We start from the raw sequence: 21,251 nt of genomic DNA, 5'->3' as shown, positions 1-21,251 counted from the left end.
CGTCCGATTTCTTTATTTTCTTGGGACATTTGAGCACAGAGTGTGATGTAAGTACATATACCTGTGACCCCAAGGCCACGCACACACCCACACACACCTTTGCAATGTACATACATATATATATATATATATATATATATATATATATATATATATATCACACAGAACCATGTATACATATAGTGTATATTAACCACTTGCCGACCAGTCACGTTGACTGTACTGTGGCAAAGTGGTTCGTTATCGTCTGGCGACGTAGACCTACGTCACCAGACATTCCCCTCTCTCTGCGGCGCGCGCGCTCCGCTGGAGGCTCGCTCCTGCTGTATTCAGTTACAGCGGGAGTCGGGCCAGGGGAGGAGTGGCGGTGATCACCACCGCTCTTCCGCAATCGTCGGGGAATCGAATGTGGAGATCCGCCCGCTTGTGTAAACACAAGCGGGCGGATCTCCTAAGTGACAGGCAGGGTCAAATTGCAGGGTTTAGCATAGCTGAACCTGCGATCTGTGCCTGTGTCACTCAGTCACCTTCCCCCACACACGTCAGTAAGCACCAGGCATACATTTACCCCTCCCTCTCCAATAAAAATGAACCCCTTCCCTGCCAGTGTCATTTTTACAGTAACAGTGCATATTTTTAGCACTGATTACTGTAGTAATGTCACTGGTACCCCAAAAGTGTCAAAAATGTCAGTCAAGGGTCCGATCTGTCTGCCGCAATGTCGCAGTCCCGCAAAAAAAATCGCAGATCGCCGCCATTACTCGTTAAAAAAAAAACACCAAAAGTTACATAAATCTTTCCCTTAGTTAGTAAACGCAATAACTTTTGCGCAAACCAATCAAAATACGCTTATTGCGATTTTTTTTACCAAAAATATGTAGCAGAAAACAAATTGGCCTAAAATGATAAAAAAATTTGATTTTTACATTTTTTTGGGGGGGAATTTCATATAAAAAAATTTGAAAAATATTGTTATTTTTTCAAAATCTTCGCTCTTTTTTTGTTTATAGCGCAAAAAGTAAAAATCGCACAGGTGATCAAATACCACCAAAAGAAAGCTCTGTTTGTGGGGGAAAAAAGGACATTGATTTTGTTTGGGTACGGCGTTTCATGACCGCGCAATTGTCAGTTAAAGTTGCACAGTGCCGAATCGCAAAAAGTGGCCTGGACGTAAGACAGCAAAATCCTCCGGTGGTAAAGTGGTTAATTAATTGCTATACACAAACAAATACGGTGGATATAAAGAGTGTACACACCCCTGTGGTTTCTGTATTCTGAAATATCAACATTGGTGTATAGACTTTATATATCCCCTGTACACTGTATGTGTGGATAGAGAGAGAGAGAGTGGGAGCTCAGTTCATATTAGTGCAACGAATATAGATACGAATTATCCATTTGTGTTGTTTTTTAATGATAAACTTCCGGGTCGTCAGCAGCTTCTGATCGTGCGCGGTCTTTCTTATCCGATTTTTCGTAGACGTATTGCATACATATTAACTGAAAATTGGTCATGCTGAGGACGGACTATGAAAATTTTGGAGTTTGTCCCTCAGTTTTTTTTTTTTGTTGAAAATGTCAGAATTGGCTGCTGAAAGTTGTGTACACACTAACCAAAAATCGTACGATCTTTCCTCAGACGGAAATTTTCGGCCGATTTTCTTATAGTGCGTACCCCATTTTACTCACTTACTCTAAATAAACACTATAAACATAATACAAAAAAATGTGTGAATGAATACATCGATCAAACATCCATCAACAACTCAGTTGTTTCTGTACACCTATTAGTGATTCCACTACACTAAAAAACAATGTCAAAAGATTATGTGGTACAGCGCTACTAAACTCCCATATTTGCAATCCCGTATTTAACAAATCATGAAGTGTCCACATAAAAAAGCTAACTATCATACAAAATAAATGCATAAAAAAAGTATAAGAGTCTCTTTTATATTATTCCATGCTCATCTAGATTCTTCTTATAAAGATGAAATAGTGCCACCACCATCAGGTGAATGGTACGCTCACCTCACTTCTGATAATTACAGGCTTTTTTACAACTCCCGCCAGTCCCTCTGGAATGGATGTCCTTCTTCCTTCCTTGGATCTAATACTCCCATCTGAACCAATACTTCTCACATGTACTGCAAGAAATTAATTTTAAAACCGCATGTCTTGATATCAATCTTCCATCAACAACATCCTGAAGCCAACTCCCTCCATGAAACATGCACATCTAAAGGGTACCTAAGGATGTGTTCTTATACTCTACCTCACATGGAACAGCAGTACAGAGACTGGGAAATGCAAAGAATTATTGAAGATGCAGTTTTGCCATCATTTGTAATGCATGTATTACCTGCCCTGCTGGCTGTTATGAAAAGCCTGAAATACTCTAGTATTCATATAATTGGTATATTTAAAGGTATATTTAAAAAGAATAATCTATAGCTAAACACTTTATAGAAATTAAAAAAAAAAAAAAAAGAAAACTAAAACCAACTCCCTCCCATATTGTGCTAAGCACCCCCTGGTGGCAACCGCATTCACAATTTATTCTCCTGGTGTCACAGGGACAGATAAGAGTAAAAATCTTCCCCAATGGGAAATGGAAAGCCGTGTGTTGCATCCACAGATACACACAGAGCAGCTTGGCCACGCCCCCCAATCCCTCTTACAGGATTTGACTGCTGTCTGTGTCTCCTGTGAGACAAGGAAGATAGGAGAAAGCTGCTTCATCCTGAGGTTAGAGCTGGATTAATTACTCAGTCAGTTAAGTGTTTAGGGACATGGGGGAACAAGTAGGTTAGTGTTTTTTTACCTTAATGCATAGACATCAAAACTGCTTTATCTATAGCATGCTCCCACCCTCTGACTATATATGACAGTGGAGAAGTTTTTGAATGTGGTAGGGAAGGGGATCAATCATAAGCTTTGATAGAGATAGACTAAAGGCCCGTACACGCGATACGAAAATTGGAAGTAAAATTTCGTCTGACGAATGATCTGCCGATTTTCGGATTGTTAGTATGGTGCTTTCGACAGCCGATTACACATTTTTGGATAACAAAATCTGGATGTGCAGGCTATAAAATTTTTATTGTATGTCAACACAATGTCCAATTTTCATTTAATTAGTACAGTTTTCGTCCGAAAAAAAATCTTAAGAGCAAGAAATGATGCTCAGAAATGAAAGAACACATAGAAAACAATTCAACACATGAAATCACTTCTGAAGTAGAATTCTGTCGTACGGGAATTTTTGTATGAAAGTAACCTTTTCACTTTCGACATGAGACTAGCATGCAACAAAAATCGGATGAAATAATCTGATCGTGTGTATGATACTTTAGGAGGAATGGTGCCCTAGGCAAATTCACAGTTTTGGCTCCCCATATCTGAGATTGAGATTGTTAGGGATTGCAATAGGCATACAGAATCTGTTCCATTTCTATTGTCAATAGGGCATAGCCACATCAGATACCAACTGCCTACAAGTACAACGGTCAGGTTTTTTATTGCAGAAATATCTTGCCTTGCAGGTTTCCGCTTTATCCATTTTATTCCAGAAATATCTTGCCTTGCAATTCCACATCAAGACTTTTTGTTGCCTTTTTAAATCCCCAAATTCAACCTCCTGTGTCACCTTGGGATCTCAGTTTAAAGCTTTCTGTACTTGAGAGACCTCCATTTGAACAAATTAGGGATATTCTGTTGGAAGACCTCCTTTGTAAGGTTGTCTTCCTGCTAGCCATTACATCTGTTAGACATTGGCAGCAGTTTTCTGTAGAGAGTTTTTTCTTTTTTACACAAGGACAAAATGGTTTTGAGATCAAAATCTTCTTTCCTACCTAAGGTGGTCTTTTCTTTCCACCACACGAGGACATTGATTCTCCTTCCCTTTTTCCTGCAGGGAAAATCACCCTACAACGCCTAGATGTGGTCAGGGCTGTCAGGGTCTACCTGAAAGCCACAGCATCTATCTAAATTATGCTTTTCATTCTACCATTGACAGGTGGATCAAGCAACTAATTTCCAGGTCATACACCTTTGAGGACAGATTTCTTTTTTTTCCCCTATAAGAACCCATTCCACTAGGATTTTTGATGTCTCTTGGGCATTTCAGCATACAGCATCTGCATCACAGATTTGCAAGTTCACCACCAGGATAATGTTTATGCCTCAGCTGATATGAGCTTCAGTCACAAGGAGCTTCAAGCTGTCATCTGAGCATTTTATTAAAGTTCTTTAACCCATCTTTTTTTGCGCACCTGTTGGCAGTTATGTGTACTATATTGTTGCCCACCCCTCAGTTTATTGCTTGGGTATGTCCCATGGTCCAATGTCCTGTACTTTATGACGATAATGAGGTAATAGAAATTTTGACTTACCTGTAAACTCCTTATTTTAGAGTATGGTTTGGCATGGTTATGAGTTTTGGGGACATGCCCCTTTGTCACACATCTCTGTGTTTAAGCGATTTAATAAAAAAAATTGCAGGGCCATTAAGAAGTGAATGCGTATGGATTATTTTTGAAGAACAAGGATTTTGTTTAGTATCAATTTAGGCGGATTATTTTTTTCCTTCAACTATTTTGTCCTTTGAAAAGTTGTATGCCCTTTTTTGACAAACATTTATATTCGTAATTAAACTCTACTCTTAGGGGTCTATTTTATAAATCTTTTCATGCAAGATTCACATTTTATAGATGTACAGATTCACACACAATATAAACATATTTCTAATTGGATTAAAATGGAAAATGTGTAAATCCTGAAAGTAGTGAGGATCTTGTGTGTGAACAATTATAATTAGACTTATTAACGCTTATGCGACTCTGAGTGAGTTGGGGCTTCAGTGTTTAGCACTTTGGATTCAATGTGGGATCATACCCACCAGGGATAGGTATTCTGCATAGTTGGCCAAGGTGTCAGAACTTTACATAACATCAGGTAAACTTTGGATTCATTTTCTAAATTTAGCAAACATTGACAAAGCTTTAAGGCCCTGTTCATTCCTGAGCATATTTCAGCTCATAAAAAGCTCATCTCTAAAGTCTCAAAACGCCCAACAAGCAAAATCCTATTCATTTCAATGGCCCCTGTTCACATATGAGCGTTTCGTCGTCTAAAGCTCAAAAAAGTACATGAGCTTCTTTTTTGGCATATTACAAGCGTTTTTGTTAGATGTCAATACCGGCCTCTACAGACCTGCAAAAAACACCTGAAGAACGCATGAAAAAAGCCCAAAAAAATGCCTGAAAACTATACGCTCAGGTGTGAATGGAGCCTAACTGTACTTTACATTGTGAAGAATGATAAAAGAATTTATGTTCTCACAAGGTTGTTTCACACTTTTTGCATTGAGCATATCCAGATGCAATCAATGATGGTTAAAAAGTACATTTCCCAGAATAGAAAATGCTGGCTTCCTCTAGTCGATTTTTTTTTCAAACTAGGTATTAGGATTGCTCATGGAGAATCCCATGCTCTATGCCAGAGGTTCTCATATGCACTAAAAGGATGCCTTAATTTCACAAACTCATAAAATAAGGAGTCCGGATTTGACTGATGTACTAATGCATTTAGGAATCTTCACACAATATACTTGTGAAAATATTCTTGTTTGCTTATTTCATCTTCATGTGATCTGATAGTTGAAGTGGATATTCACACAATTTATCATGTGAAGATTCTCAGTTCAATTCTCTCTAAATCACCCAAATTATGTCTCGTGGAAACTTGTGACATTGCCCTTTTTATAACTTTAAATTAAAATTCTAGGATAATAAGATTATTTAGAACTCTGGGGGTTAATTTTTGGTCATTCTCAACACTAAATTTATATGAGAGTGTTAAGAAAATAATATTAACCACTTAAGCCCCGGAAGATTTTACCCCCTTCCTGACCAGGGCCTATTTTGCGATTCGGCACTGCATGAATTTAACGGACAATTGCGTGGTCGTGCAACGCTGTACCAAAATTAATTTGATATCCTTTTTTATCCCCACAAACAGAGCTTTCTTTTGGTGGTATTTGATCACCCGTGCGATTTTTTGATCATGCGCTATAAACAAAAAAAGAGCGACTATTTTGCAAAAATAACAATATTTTTCACATTTTTTTATATGAAATTCCCCATAAAAAAAAAGTAAAAATCAAATTTTTTTAACATTTTAGGCCAATTTGTTTTATGCTACCTATGTTTGGTAAAAAAAAATCACAAAAAGCGTATTTTGATTGGTTTGCGCAAAAGTTATTGCGTTTACTAACTAAGGGAAAGATTTTTGTCATTTTTGTTGTTTTTTTTTAACGAGTAATGGCGGCGATCTGCGATTTTTTTTGCGGGACTGCGACATTGCGGCAGACATATCGGATCCTTGACTGACATTTTTGACACTTTTGGGGTTACCAGTGACATTACTACAGTAATCCGTGCTATACATATGCACTGTTACTGTAAAAATGACACTGGCAGGGAAGGAGTTAACTTTATTTGAGAGGGAGGGGTTAAGTGTGTCCCTAGGGGAGTGCTTCTAACTGTGATTGGATGTGGTTACTGGGGTAAGAACAGAGATCAACGGTCCTACATAGCAGAACCGTGTGATCTCCATTCTTACACAGGGGAGAATGACAGGCGGCTGTGTTTACATTAGCCGCCTGCCTTTCTCCTGCTCTAACGGACGATCGTGAGTGCCCGGCGGACATCAGGTCCACCGGGCACACGCGCGGGGGGGGTCCGTGAGTGAGCAGGAGTGCACCTCCAGCGGCGCACGCTCGCTCCCTAGAGCCTCACAGGCTAGCGACGTAGACCTACGTCGCTTTGCCTGTGAGGGGCTGACTGCAGACGTAAATGGCCGTTAGGCAGTCAGCAAGTGGTTAATACATATTTTTTGTGCTCTTTTCACACTGGGAGCCAAGAAGTGGCGAATGCTTTCTTTTCTTCATTCTTAAAGCGGACCCTTACCCCCTGGATGCAGTGGGCATCATTGCTCTTCTCCTCTTCGCAATCTGAAACAATAAAGCAATTATTTTCTTTTGTTTACTTTTATATATTTTTTTTTGTCTGCTCTGCTTTTTTTCCATCCACCTCCTGATTTGCTTAGTTCCAGCCACAAGTAGAGTCAAAATACGAGCCTTAAAAAGATTGAAATAGAAGCTACCATGCAATTTATCCCCATTTCAGTAATTGAGTTAGTTGGATTTTTTTTGTCCTTGCTAATTCATCCAAAAGGTTTGGATGTGTTGCCTTATCTAAATGTAACTGCTCCTGGCTGAAACTGATATCCAGAAATAAAGACAAATTGTAACTATGCAAAGTGACCTCAATTTACACTCAGGGCAGACTTTTACATAATGTGAGCAACTAACAAAATAAGAGCAAGCACTGTTCTCTGTGCCTTTTTTAGCATATGAGTTATCGTGATCCTGTCACCCTGAAGGCATATGTCTATTTCTGTGTATTTGGCTAATATTCTGGGCTCCGATCATCGTTTAATTAACTGAACCTAGGTACCTTCAGTCAGAAAATAGACTGCATACAAAAAACAGTTCATGGGAAGTGGGTCAGGAGTTATATTTGTGAAGATGGTATAAATATAAGTGTATTGGGTTAAATACCTATGCTTTACATGTGGACCTATGCTTTACATGTGCACATGTGGATTCATAGAAGAATTCAATGACTATATAGTGACAGAGGTGAAGCCCAATATATTGAATTTTAATATCCTTGTACTGTAGTTTGTTACAGCAGCTAGATGAAGTTTCCCATCTAAAGGAAAGGTGGAAGGAGATAATGACGGACTGCTGGACCTCCCAAAGAAGTTTACTGATGTTTTGAAAGGATGGGAGCACCACACCAGCTTGTATAGTCTTTCAAAAGATTTTATTTTGCAACAGCCTGCCCTTTTCCCAGGGAACAGCAGTTATTGTGAAAAGGTTTCTAACATGTGCTTGATCAATTGTTCCTTGAAACTGTAGCCAGCTGAAATAGTCAGCAGCCTACCATAGCCACGTAGCCAAGCTTATAATGACCAGGTGGTGAATAACCCATCTCATATCTATATGTAACTTTAGGGCCCCTTTCACACCACTGTGGTGAGGTAATACATAAGATGGTTTGCCATTTATTTTGAATAAGCAATAATAGAGGTACATCAATAGGGGCCACTAGTGTCTACATTTAGAGCTGATAATCACGACTCAAAGTTAGCAGTGTGTCAGCATTCAAATAACAAAAGTAGAAGGAAGCTCAAAACTATAGCAGTATTGGAGCCTAAAAACGGAAGAATTTCATAATAAAAAAAAATAAGAAAATATAGAATAAGATAGAGAGTAGTGATGGGCCAAACACCCCCCTGTTCGGTTCGCACCAGAACATTGTGTTCAGTCCAGCCCACATTGCCTGAGCAACTTCAGAGTTCTCTGAGCTCCTGTTTGCTACTACTTGTGAATTCTGTGTCTGACTACCCCTGTACCGATCCTGGCTTTGTCTACTGGCCGTGGTTGTTTGTTGCTCATCCTGACCTCGGCTAATCTCATGCATTTTCTATTGTCTCCTGCTGTTTGTACTTTGCAAATGCAAGTGGTCTCTGCATCCTCAGCTGGGCATACCTTGGGGCGGTGACCTGGTTCCAGCTTGCTGCAAGGCCATCTCCACCATCAGGGGCCCTGGTGAAGAAGCAGGCTGGGCTTGGACTCTGTGCCCTGGGGAGCCCCAAGTTAGCAATTCAAAAGAGCTCACCACTACTTTGACATTGGGCCTGGGAAATGGAAGGAAGAAGGAATCTTCTCCTAGGACATATTCCTAAAGATGCTGGCTGCTAGAGGCTAAAGAGTGGTCTAGAGGAAATCTACTGCTACTGACCCTCACAAGAGATGTGGTGGGTGACTGGTTGCTTTGTCGATATAAATAAGAACTTTTTATCAAATATAATCTTTATCTAAGTGTATAGGTTAATAAGACAAAGGCATACTGTATCCATTCAAGAGATGAAAGAAAAGAAGATTGGAAACAGAAAACAGGGATTTGATGGGGCAATGCATTACATCTTTGCTCACATTCAATAACAACACTAAAAATTTTACAGAGCTGGAAATAACATTGGTAAAAGGACAATAATACAATAAAATGGGTGCTTTATAAATGAAAGTGTTCTATGTCTGTGTAGAAATGGGATAACAGGCCGCTTCAAACACATAACCATGGCAGGTAGAGGAACTTAATACGTACATATAGCTATAATTCCACAGGAAGACAAGTGTCAGTTTACACAGGAACCTTTGGTGATGTTCTGCCTTAGAACCCTTAAGGTTGAGATACCACTTGAACCTTAATGATTGCCAAGGAGCCAAAACTCTGTGGGTATCCAGTAAGCATAGTTTGTGTTCAGAAGGTAGGGAGACTTTGTCAGTGATGAGAGATGAAGAAGAGATTAGCACCCAGTCTGATGTTTGAGATCATCCATGTTTCTGATTTCACACCTCACACTCTTTACCACATTGTACTGTGCAGTAAACAATTTCTTGCTTTCAGCTCACTTAGGAGACTGGCGCCTATCCTCTTTATACTCTAAAAAGAAAAGAACGGTGCCTGTGATTGAATGTGCCAGGAATCCTCCTGCAAAGATAAAATATTTAGGACATCCATAAGTCCAAGCCCATAATTATTGAAGTCATTAAAAAGTGCTACACTTGCCAGACTGCAACTTTTGATCCACTGCCCCCCCCCCCCCAATCATATGGGCTACGTGCATGCACCCATCATATACTGTCCTTCAAAACTAACTTCATCATTAATAGAGCTTCATGGTATGAGCAAAATGCACACCTATCGAGTGAAATAAACAGCTTAATGTATTCCACATTTAAATAATTTGCACATAGAATTGCAATTCAGAACTTAAGATGTCATCTTATCAAGTAATAATTCTTCAGTAATCAGACCTTAAATCTTTAACTACCTGAACTGCCTCTAAATAGAATCACTTATCATAATTACACCCTTCTGCTTCATTGTGATCCAAAAAAATGAAAAATAGATCCCACCTGTATAGTAGAAATCGCATAACTCCTGTGATTAAGTACAGCAGCACCTCTGATTACAGCGAGATTTTATTAAGTGCCAGCGCTGCAGAATGAGCGATGAGTAGTATTTAATACAGCTGTCAGTATAGTATGTTTTTTTATGTGTTCTTATCTTTGAGCAACACACAACTTTGCATTTACTGATTGATCTGCCAGTCTTGATTAGTGCATTGAAGGAGTTTTTTAGGTTTCTTGTTTAGCACCCTCCTAGGTAGGTGCTAGTGAGAGAGTATCGTTTTTGGCCCTGTCTGCCTATCAGAGGAGCTGCAGGCAAATCTATATTGCTCTCTGCCTATTAGAGAGCAGGATCTGTTAGTGAGGTCTGCTCATTGTGCTCAGTAAGCGATTCCTTATGTCTAGAGAGTGTTTCACACTTGTCCAATAGGGAGGCATGTTGGACAGTGGGAGGAAACCTGACAAATGGATGCATAGGCTTTGGTACAATCCTTGTGATTGTCAGGGGCAGGTCGCCTCGGTGCATTCTGGGATACTGTATAAAAGCCAGGCGCACATGTGCTGCGGGGTCTTTAGCTGGAGAGCAGAGTCCTGGAGGGAGGGATGGTGGCGGCTGCCTCCTCCTCTGTAGCAGTGGCACGTGACCTCAGGAGGTCGTCCTGAGGGCCAGAGGAACGGAGCTGAACCCAGAGGTCCAGGAGAGCTGAATGAGGGGGAGACACTGGAGACCCTAGAAAAAACAGTATCGTGAGTACAGGGGCTTGTGTCGAGGGGCTTGACCTGAGGGGGGCCACTCCAAGAGTAGGATAGTCAGTGGACGGGTGTCAGCAGTCAAGAAAGAGGATACTGAGGAGAGTGTCCTGAAGATAACCTTAGTTCATCACTTCATCTTAGGAAAGAGACTTAAAGCTAAATTCACCTCAGTGGCAAGGTGGATCAACAGCCTGGCTGTACCGAGAGATAGAAGTCCTCCAACATTGTGCATAGTTAATTTGGAGTATCCCACTATTGCCTTCTCGCAACCCTAGTTTATAATAAAACTCAAAAACAACTACATACCCCTGGACTGATTATTGGACGAGCCAAAGAGGAAAAGTGAGAGACTGTGCATGTCAAGGTTGCTAATGGTAACTCAGGGGGACCCGTAAGTGTGACAAATGGCAGTCCCCAAGGGGCAGTGCTACACTTTTTAGATTTATACAATCTCCTTTTGAACCCCTCAATAATGAACAGATAAAGTCGCTTTGTGAAGTTAGATACAGTGTTTCACACTGTTCTTCGCTATAAGAGAGACCTCTTTACATTTGTCCTGTGCATCATTGGGCGGGAAACTCAGTGCAATATCCCTAAGAGTTCTTAGGCAACAACTGAACAGCATTGGTACTGAAAGGTAGTGTAGAGTCGCGCCAAAATAAAAAGAATACTGCATCACGTAGGAATGACAGCTCTTTCCATTTCTGGTCAGCTTAGCCATGTGATGCTACACTGCAAACCCATAGTATGTATGTGAGCTGCTCAGGCTGCTAGGAAATGTAGTCCTGTGCCTGCTGCTGTGTGTGCTGGCTGGGAAGGAGCCCGCTCACGCTCTAGAAAATGACAGATAAGAGCAGAAGATCCCCATGAGTAAGCTCCAGTGAGCGGAGTGAAAAACATTGGGGCCATGGCCTGCAGGGGGTCCAGGCTGAGACTGCCACTTGTCTACACACAGCAGGTCTTGTTCTCATGTGCAGCTCCTGGGATTTTCTGCTTTTATTTGTCATGTGATGCTACAGTCAGAACATTTTGTTTTTTGTTTTTATTTCCCAAAAAAGTTTTTATCAAAGGAAATAACACAGATTACAATATCATCTTGTAAAAGATAAGTAAACAGTTAAGTACAAAGCAATATTTGTAGTAGATGTATGAAATACAATTTACCGTATATACTTGAGTATAAGTCGACCCAAATATAAGCAGAGGCCCCTAATTTTACCACAAAAAAGTGGGAAAACGTATTGACTCGAGTATAAGCCTAGGGTGGGAAATGCAGCAGCTACTGGACCAAACTGGACCACCACGAGACACAAAACAGGGGCTGCAGGCATGGTACAGGAGATATGGCGCAGGTCATGGTATAGGCATGGCACAGGTCATGGTAAGGGCATGGCACAGGTCATGGTACAGGCATGATACAGGCATGGCACAGGTCATGGTACAGGCATGGCACAGGTCATGGTATAGGCATGGTACAGGTCATGGTACAGGCATGGCACAGGTCATGGTACAGGCATGACACAGGTCATGGTACAGGAGATGGTATAGGCATAGCACAGGTGATGGTGTAGGCATGGTACAGTAGGTACAGGCATGGCACAGTATGTACAGGCATGGCACAGTATGTACAGGCATGGCACAGTAGGTATAGGCACAGTATGGACAGGAGAATATCCTGTACCACCATGCCCACAGCACTACATGAGGAAATGCAGGGGCTGCGGAGGAGTCTCACTTACCTTTCGGTGAGGTGCCTTCGATTTTAAAATCACGCCGCCCGGCGCCAATATGTCACTGCGAATGCACTGCCGATGCTTGGGAAAGCCTGTACACGTTCGGCTATTCCCGGGCATGCGGCACATGCGCGGTGACACGTCGGCGCCATTTTTAATAAGACAATGACTCGAGTATAAGCCGAGGGGGGCATTTTCAGCATGAAAAAACATTCTGAAAAACTCGGCTTATACTCGAGTATATACGGTATGCAGAAACAGCAACATGAACAGCATGAACATTGATCGGTCCTAATTTCCAATTAGGATCTGTATAACAGGTTAGTCAAAATAAAACATTTTTAAAAAATAAAAAACCCTCATCTGTAACTGAGTTTGTAAAGGAGCGCTGTTATGTACAATATTAATCCAAATCTATTTTGTGCTATAGAAAGAATTAGGGAAAGATCTTTGTTGTTGATTAGTCATGTAAGTGGTTACTTGAGGGATGAGTCTAGGTGGTTAATGTATCGCTAAAGGAGTGTTCCATAGGGTAATAATTATTACATATTAGGACATATGCCTAATGACTAAGCTAAGGTGTATTGGCATATATAGGTTGAGGAGGATCAAATAGAGGGAAAATTAGTGAAGTGTGGGGAGTACAGGGTGGAGAGGCAGGAAGGGAATGTTGGCTGAGGGAAATAGCTCCTTTGTCTCCACCTAAAAAGCCTTAATTTGTCTACTTGACAACTTAGTTTTATGCGTACAAGCGAAAAATTGCTGAACATATCATTGGTATGCTTGTAGTTCAATATCTTGACACAAGTCCCCCTCAACTCCTCCCTTGGTTAGGGGTGGGAGGTCTTGTGTCTAAGGTAAATAATAGGACCTGTATATGTTATTGCTCAGTCATTTTTAACTTGTTAGCTTGGGGAACCATTTGTGTCTGACCCATCAGTGGTATGTATTTGTCTGTGGTTCGGAACTGAGTCCAGCAAGCCCAGGTGTGTGTCAGAATTTGGCTGGTGAGTCTTTGGCAATATGGAATAATTCTTCCATCTCTGCAATTCTATGAATGCGATTGAACCATTTAGGGATGGCTGGAGTATGAGATGAACCCCAGTGTATTGGGATACACATCTTAGTGTCATTGATTAGATGTATTACCAGAGATTTACGGTAATCATGTACTGGTATATTTGAGTGGAGAAGAATGAACTGGGCTAGGGTATGTTCCATGTGGAGACTTGCATTATAAATTCATGGACTTGAGATCAGAATTGTTGTAAAAGTGGACATGACCACTATATATGTTGTAAAATGCCAGATTCCCTGGAGCCTCTCCAGCATCTATTAGATATGTTTGGATCATATTTTTTGAGTAATACCGGAGTACGATACCATTGGGTCAAGGTTTTGTGATTTTTTTTTCCTGATCAAGACATTGAGCGTGCCTTTGTGGGCAAATATGAATATCCGTTTCCATTGTTCTTCTGTCAGCTCTAGTTGCAGATCTCTTTCCTAACTTGGCCACGCTTTTTCAGAGTTAGGGGACATGTCCGTAAAGAGCATATTTTGACTATTGGAAATTGGGGTCAGATTGGGAACATAGATTTTCAAAAGGAGTGAGTGAATGAGAGACTGAAGTGTTTTGATCAATGTCTCAAAGAAAGTGGAGGATTTGAAAATATATCCAGTAAGGAATAGAGTTACCAGTTGTATTGACTGCCAATGTGTTGCAATCTAAGAGAGTGTGTCTCAAAAAAATTCATGAGCCAATATTGCATGATGGGGCCAGATGTCTGCTAAGAATTGTGTGGACATACTGGCGAGAAAGGCCGGGTTGAACTTAATAGGTGTGAGGGGTCCAGGGTTGGAAGAAAGATGCATTTTTTTTACTGACCTCTCTAAAGCTACAAAGAGTTGAGTTGATAAGCAGATGTCCTTTCAGGGCCATGGGGATATGATGTGGTAAGAGCCATGGAGTTGATCTTAACGGTAAGAGGGAAAAAGAGTCTTCGAAATTCACTCAGCATTTTGTTTTTACCTTGAATAAGTTTATCAGTAAAGTATTAATGGTTTCATGTACTAAGGAAGCTATTTAACATTGTATACACTCAGCATAAAGCTGCCATAAGAGATTTGAGGGCTGTGTGAAGTCTGCAACCTTCTTTGTTATCAGTTGTAATGTAGCGAAGTAGTTGTAAGTGGTGTGATATGGGAGATGCCTAGCTCTAGTGGTAGATGCGTTTATCAAGTAGGTTCACATCAGTCTGTCTTTTATTTAAGGGCCTGGTAGCCCACTTTTATTAAAAGGCAGAAATAAAGCAAAAGTCCAACATAGACGAGTTGCTCATGCAAAATATATACAATGCCAGCAACAAAAATGCCAAGTCACCTGGCTACGCTTTGGCAGCACAATAGTACACTGGCTTTTCCGGCTCACATAACCTAGGTTTGTATTTTCTTTCTGCACATCCCTACTCCTTGCCTCAACAGGATTCTCCAGCCACCAGGTTCACTTACTCTCTCAGAGACATCCAGCCTTCCTGATCCCAATAACCGCCTCTGTCTTCTCAGCTTTTCAGACCCTCTCTTGGTTCCCCAAGCCCGCATAACTGTCCCAATTTTCTCAGTCCTTTGGCAAGAAGTCCCCCACACCAGGGATGTAAACTCTGAAAGGCACCACCAGTTCTACTGACAGGGGCCTGTCTCCACATGGCAGTCACTGCAATGCCAACTTCCCCTCCTACTCCTTTTCCAACTCTCACCAAACCATCGTTATAAGGGCTGTGTGCACCTGGGCACATACCCTGCTGGTCTTTCACATAATCCAGACACCGGATTGGAGATAGGATTGGGAGAGTTCTTCCCTCCCAATGCACTTTGAAGCTTTAGCCTTAGGGCTCTTTCAGACGGCCGCTCCGCTGCTTTTCTCCGCTGCGGGACTTTTTTTCTTTTTTTTTCACGGAGCGGATGACATTTGTGTCATCCGCTCCGTGTGCCCGCATATCATCCCATCTGTTTGCGGATGATATGCGGACATAATGTAAGTCTATGGCATTGCGGATGTCAGCGGATGACACCGCTGACATCCGATTTTTCTTCCTTTCCGTTTTTTACACGGATGAAAAAATAGGGTTCTGTTCCTTTCCAAAAAACAGAACAGAACTGAAAGGAAGAAGATCGGATGTCAGCGGATGGTATTCCGCTGACATCCGCAGTGCCATTGACTTACATTATGTCCGCAAATCATCCGCAAAAAAATAGGATGATTTGCGGACAAGCGGAGCGGCCGTGTGAAAGAGCCCTAAGATGTTTACTTCTTCATACCTACAAGCATCTGTGACAGTCAAGGACAGATTTTGTGATACCTGTGGAACCCAAAGTAACAACCATGTGCAGAGATTCTCTTTTTAATGCAGAATATTATTTTTTTTATTTCTGTTTAATTTCTTTTTTTTTTTTTTTGGCCTAAACCTAGCTTATAATATTTTGACTGTGTGTAAATAAGTCTGACGCTTGGTTCACACTTTGTAAGAACACATTTTTTACTGATCAATAATGCCACACATAAATGGGCAATCTGATACTGTGCCATTTATTTTGAATGGGCCAATATTTTGTTTGGCACCCCAATGTACCTCAATACATGGAAAACATCTGTAAGTTATGCTAAAAAAAGTTTTTTATATGTGTGTTGAGAACTAGTCCAAAATAATTGGTCTGCCGTAACATAATTTATTTTAACATGGCTGTGGTAAAGAACCAGACAAGTGTAAAGGTTTCTAACATGAGATTACTATTTCTGCCGATGTTTTGAGAAATGTGTGCCTAATAACTATACAAAAAAGCTGCCTCTTTGCTTTTGCCACCTATAGTCGCAGGTCTACTGTGACTACCTGTAAATTTGACCCTGGTCACAGTAACTATCTTAACCACTTAAGAACCGGTAGGTTTTACCCCCATAATGACCAGGTCATTTTTTGTGATATGGCACTTTGTTACTTTAACTGACAATTGCGCGGTCATGCGACAATGTACCCTAATAAAATTGATGTCCTTTTTTCCCACAAATAGAGATTTGTGGGAAAAAAGTTAAATAAAACTTTTTTTTTCCATCAATTTAGGCCAATATGTATTCTGTTACATATTTTTGGTAAAAAAAATCCCAATAAATGTATATTGATTGGTTTGCGCAAAAGTTATCACGTCTACAGAGATAAGCACAAACACACACACACTTTTTTCTCTTTTCTTCCTTTTTTTTCTTGTTTTCTCTTACCTTTAGTCATGTGGAGTTTTTCCATTGCAAAAAATCGCATTTCTTTAATCAACATCAATATTTGACAATCAGCATCCTTGTGTGCAATCAACATTAATGTCCTCTAGCTGTTGTTCACTATTTATGCAGTCTCTCCACATGCATGTTCATAGTTTTGATTAAGCGAATTTGATTTCGTTAAACGCGTCTACTATGCTCTGTCTCCTGTCTCTGATTATTTTGTCTATCATAGATTTTTGGATTCTTCAATAAATTGGCAGCGAAGGGGTTAACACCAGGGGCGATCAAAGGGTTAAATGTGTGCCTAGGGGATGCTTTCTAACTGTGTGGGAGATGGACTCACTGGATGAACTCAGAGACCTGTGTTCCTAAATAGGAGGAACACAGGATTCCTCCCACTGATTGGCTCCCCCTGTGGCCAATCAGCGCATGCGCGTGCCTCCACTAGATGTCTGACAAAGCAACGTACAGGTACACTGTTTCTCTGGACAGAGCCAACCTGCTGCAGTAAAACTATGACGGGTGGTCGGCAAATGGTTAACACTAAATTGGTCTTTACGTGGCTGATTTTTAAAGGGCTTAGACCTGTGGCTCCCCTCTGTCAATTAAAGTGAATATGTGCATTGCCAAGACGGGAAATTAACAGGATCACCGCAAGAGCATGTGCTTGCCTTCCCTGGCTTCTTCCAATCCAAATTTAAATGTACAGTATCTCACAAAAGTGAGTACACCCCTCACATTTTTTGTAAATATTTTATTATATCTTTTCATGTGACAACACTGAAGAAATGACACGTTGCTACAATGTAAAGTAGTGAGTGTACAGCTTGTATAACAGTGTAAATTTGCTGTCTCCTCAAAAAAACTCAACACACAGGCAATAATGTCTAAACCACTGACAACAAAAGTGAGTACACTCCTAAGTGAAAATGTCCAAATTGGGCCCAAAGTGTCAATATTTTTTTGTGGCCACCATTATTTTCCAGCACTGCCCTAATTCTCCTGGGAATGGAGTTCACCAGAGCTTCACAGGTTGCCACTGGAGTCCTCTTCCACTCCTCCATGAGGACATCATGGAGCTGGTGGATGTTGAAGACCTTGCACTCCTCCCCCTTCCATTTGAGGATGCCCCACAGATGCTTAATAGGGTTTAGGTCTGGAGACATGCTTAGCCAGTCCATCACCTTTACCCTCAGCTTCTTTAGCAAGCACAGTACATGATGGCATTCATGGTTCCCTCAATGAACTGTAGCTCCCCAGTTCCGGCAGCACTTATGCAGTTCCAGACCATGACACTCCCACCACCATGCTTGACTGTAGGCAGGACACACTTGTCTTTGTACTCCTCACCTAGTTGCCACCACACATGCTTGACACCATCTGAACCAAGTAACTTGATCTTGGTCTCATCAGACCACAGGACATGGTTCCAGTAATCCATGTCCTTAGTCTGCTTGTCTTCAGCAAACAGTTTGCAGGCTTTCTTGTGCATCATCTTTAGAAGAGGTTTCCTTCTGGGATGACAGCCATGCAGACCAATTTGATGCAGTGTGCAGCGTATGGTCTGAGCACCAGGGCCGGTGCTTCCACTAGGCAAACTAGGCAGCCGCCTAGGGCGCATTGCCACCTAGGGGCGCAGCCAGGAGTCAGCTCTCTCTCTCCATCATGAATGATTATGTTGCAAAACTATCAGGCCCTGGCTTTCCACCACTGTTGGAGGGGCCCCAAGAGGCAGGAATGGAGCGCACCAGAGTGCTGCCTGCATGATGAGCCTCTTCAGCTGGAGCTGAATGGCCAGGTAGGAAGTGACTCTCTGCACTGAGCTGGTAGGCAGCCGTTCATTTCCCTGGGTTGGTATTAAGCAGGGAGTGGAGGAGAGCTGAATCTGAACCAGAACCTTTACTGGGGCAGAAGCGAGGTTGGTGATGAAGGACATGCGGAGCTCTCTGACTGCTGCTTTTCCCTCCACCAGGAGCCGGTTGGAGCTTTGGTGAGCACTGTGGTCCAGGAGAGGAGCGTCCTGGGAGAAGGAATCAGCAGGATCACTGTGAAGGAGGGCAGAGTGGGGGCCACTCTCTTCATACCGCCAAGCTAGTGTCCCCAGAACAGGGGATCGGGGTCCCTGGGTGTTAGATGGAGCATCCCTGGTATGAAAGGGAATCAGGGTCACCAGGGGTGCCATGGGGAATCAGAGTCACCAGGTGTGACATGGAGGATAGGGGTCACCGGGTGTAACAGCAGTTCGGGGTTACCAGGTGTGCCATGAGGAATTGGGGTCCCTGGGTGTGCCATGGGGGATTGGGGTCCCCAAGTGTGACACGGAGGAACATCAGGGTCCCCAGGTGTGACATGGAGGAACATCAGGGTCCCCAACTGTGACATGGAAAAACATCAGGGTCTGACATAGAGGAACATTGGGGTCACTGAATATGACAGCATGACATGGAGGAACACGGGGGTCCCTGGGTGTGACATGGAGAAACATCAGGGTCAGTGGGTATGACACGGAGGAACATTAGGGTCCCCGGGTGTGACATGGAGGAATATGGGGGGTCACTGGGTAAGACAGAGGGGTTTTTAACCCCTTCCCTTTTTTTTTTTGGGGGGGGGCGCAAGTAGCTGGTCTTGCCTAGGGCGTAAAATTGTCTAGCACCGGCCCTGCTGAGCACTGATAGGCTGACCCGCCACCCCTTCAACCTCTGCAGCAATTCTGGTAGCACTCATAGGTCAATTTCCCAAAGACAACCTCTGGATATGGCACTGAGCATGTGCACTCAACATATTTGGTCAACCATGGCGAGGACTGTTCTGAGTGGAACCTGTCCTGTTAAACTGCTGTATGGTCTTGGCCACCGTGCTGCAGCTCAGTTTCAGGGTCTTGGCAATCTTCTTATAGCCTAGGACATCTTCATGTAGAGCGACAATTCTTTTTTTCAGATCCTCAGAGAGTTCTTTGCCATGAGATGCCATGTTGAAATTCCAGTGACCAGCATAAGAGAGTGAGAGCGATAACATCAAATTTAACACACCTGCCCCCCATTCACACCTGAGACCTTGTAACACTAACTAGTCACATGACACCAGGGAAGGAAATAGGCTAATTGGGCCCGATTTGGACATTTTCACTTAGGGGTGTACTCACTTTTGTTTCCAGGGGTTTAGACATTAATGGCTGTGTGTTGAGTTATTTTGAGGGGACAGTAAATTTACACTGTTATACAAGCTGTACACTCACTACTTTACATTGTAGCAAAGTGTAATTTCTTCAGTGTTGTCCCATGAAAAGATATAATAAAATATTTACAAAAATGTGAGGGGTGTACTCACTTTTGTGAGATACTGTAAATTGCGCCCACTCTCCCTCCACTTTGTGATAGCAATTCAGTGTTAACATTTTCGGGAGGGCTACAGAATGTCACATGTCCCCTCCTTCTCGAGCTCAGGGGGTCATACGCAGTAAAACTAGCCAAGTTAGGACAAAAGGCTGCAAGTAGCACCAACAAATACGATACTTGCAATCTGAAATCTTGTATTTCGCTATAGTTGCATTTAATTAACATGTACAGTATGTATTGCAATGTTGTGGTTTTGGCTCTTTTACTTTGATTGATTCAGGGCGTTGACTGTTTCAGGACCCATTTACATCCTTACAAATAGACTGTTAACAAACCAAAAATGGTTCATGTACCGCAACTCACGCCAGTGTGTTGCCAAGTGTTGCCCTGAAACACACATCTGTCGGCAAGGTGCACTGTGATGCCATTCAGAATGAATACCACCGCATCGCACCATTGCATGTAACTTGTTGCCACATAATACCACAATGCAAGGATGTAAATGGTCACATAGAGCATATTGTGAAAGCTGCAATTCTCCTGCTGGTGCCACAATCCTTGCAATAACACTCACTGCTCTTATGTGTGCTGTTTATATCAGGAAACCAGAGGTAACATTCTGATAATGGGCAGTTAAAGCCGCTGGGGGAAAACTAAATAAAAATCAGGCTGAATAAAAGGCAAAAAGTTGTTGTTTGTGCCAAAAAGTGGAAATTTTAAAATAAAACTTGGTCTAATTGTTCTATTTTACTGCTGAACAAAGAAGAAAAAACCTTTCCAAATCTGAAAATATAACTGAATATATTTAATTTTCCACTTACATTAAACACGAACTTTGTGATACACGCAAATTGTGTCTCATAAATTATTCAGATGGTCCATGTCTATTTTTTCTCTTTTAGATAACTTATTCAAACCAAAGGAAAGAGCTATTTCGGAAAGAGAAATGCAGCAAAGATCAAGAAGGTAGGAGACATCTTGACATCCCATCCAAGAATCAAATGAGTGTGCTCAGAGCGGAATTACACTGCCACTCAGCTTCTTGTAGAGCTCCTTAAAAAGTTACTGCGTCCTTTTAGTTGTCATCCCACTTTTTATTTGATTACCAGAGCAAA

The 21,251-nt window shown here is 41.8% G+C and overlaps 1 protein-coding gene across 1 annotated transcript in view; it reads left to right on the top strand.

Moving 5' to 3' along the window:
• LOC309564701 ((E2-independent) E3 ubiquitin-conjugating enzyme FATS) overlaps nucleotides 1-21,251 on the top strand; it is a 243,939-nt gene that overhangs the window by 211,684 nt on the left and 11,004 nt on the right. The window contains exon 7 of the mRNA XM_082269373.1: nucleotides 21,039-21,102. Coding sequence (XP_082125499.1) covers nucleotides 21,039-21,102 — 64 coding nt within the window. The remainder of the gene's footprint in view (nucleotides 1-21,038; nucleotides 21,103-21,251) is intronic.

This window comes from Pelophylax lessonae, assembly GCF_965119305.1.
Source record: "Pelophylax lessonae genome assembly, chromosome: 9".
Lineage (NCBI taxonomy): Eukaryota > Metazoa > Chordata > Amphibia > Anura > Ranidae > Pelophylax > Pelophylax lessonae.
Note: the sequence above shows the minus strand (reverse complement) of the source record. Positions and strands in the feature narration are given on the sequence as shown.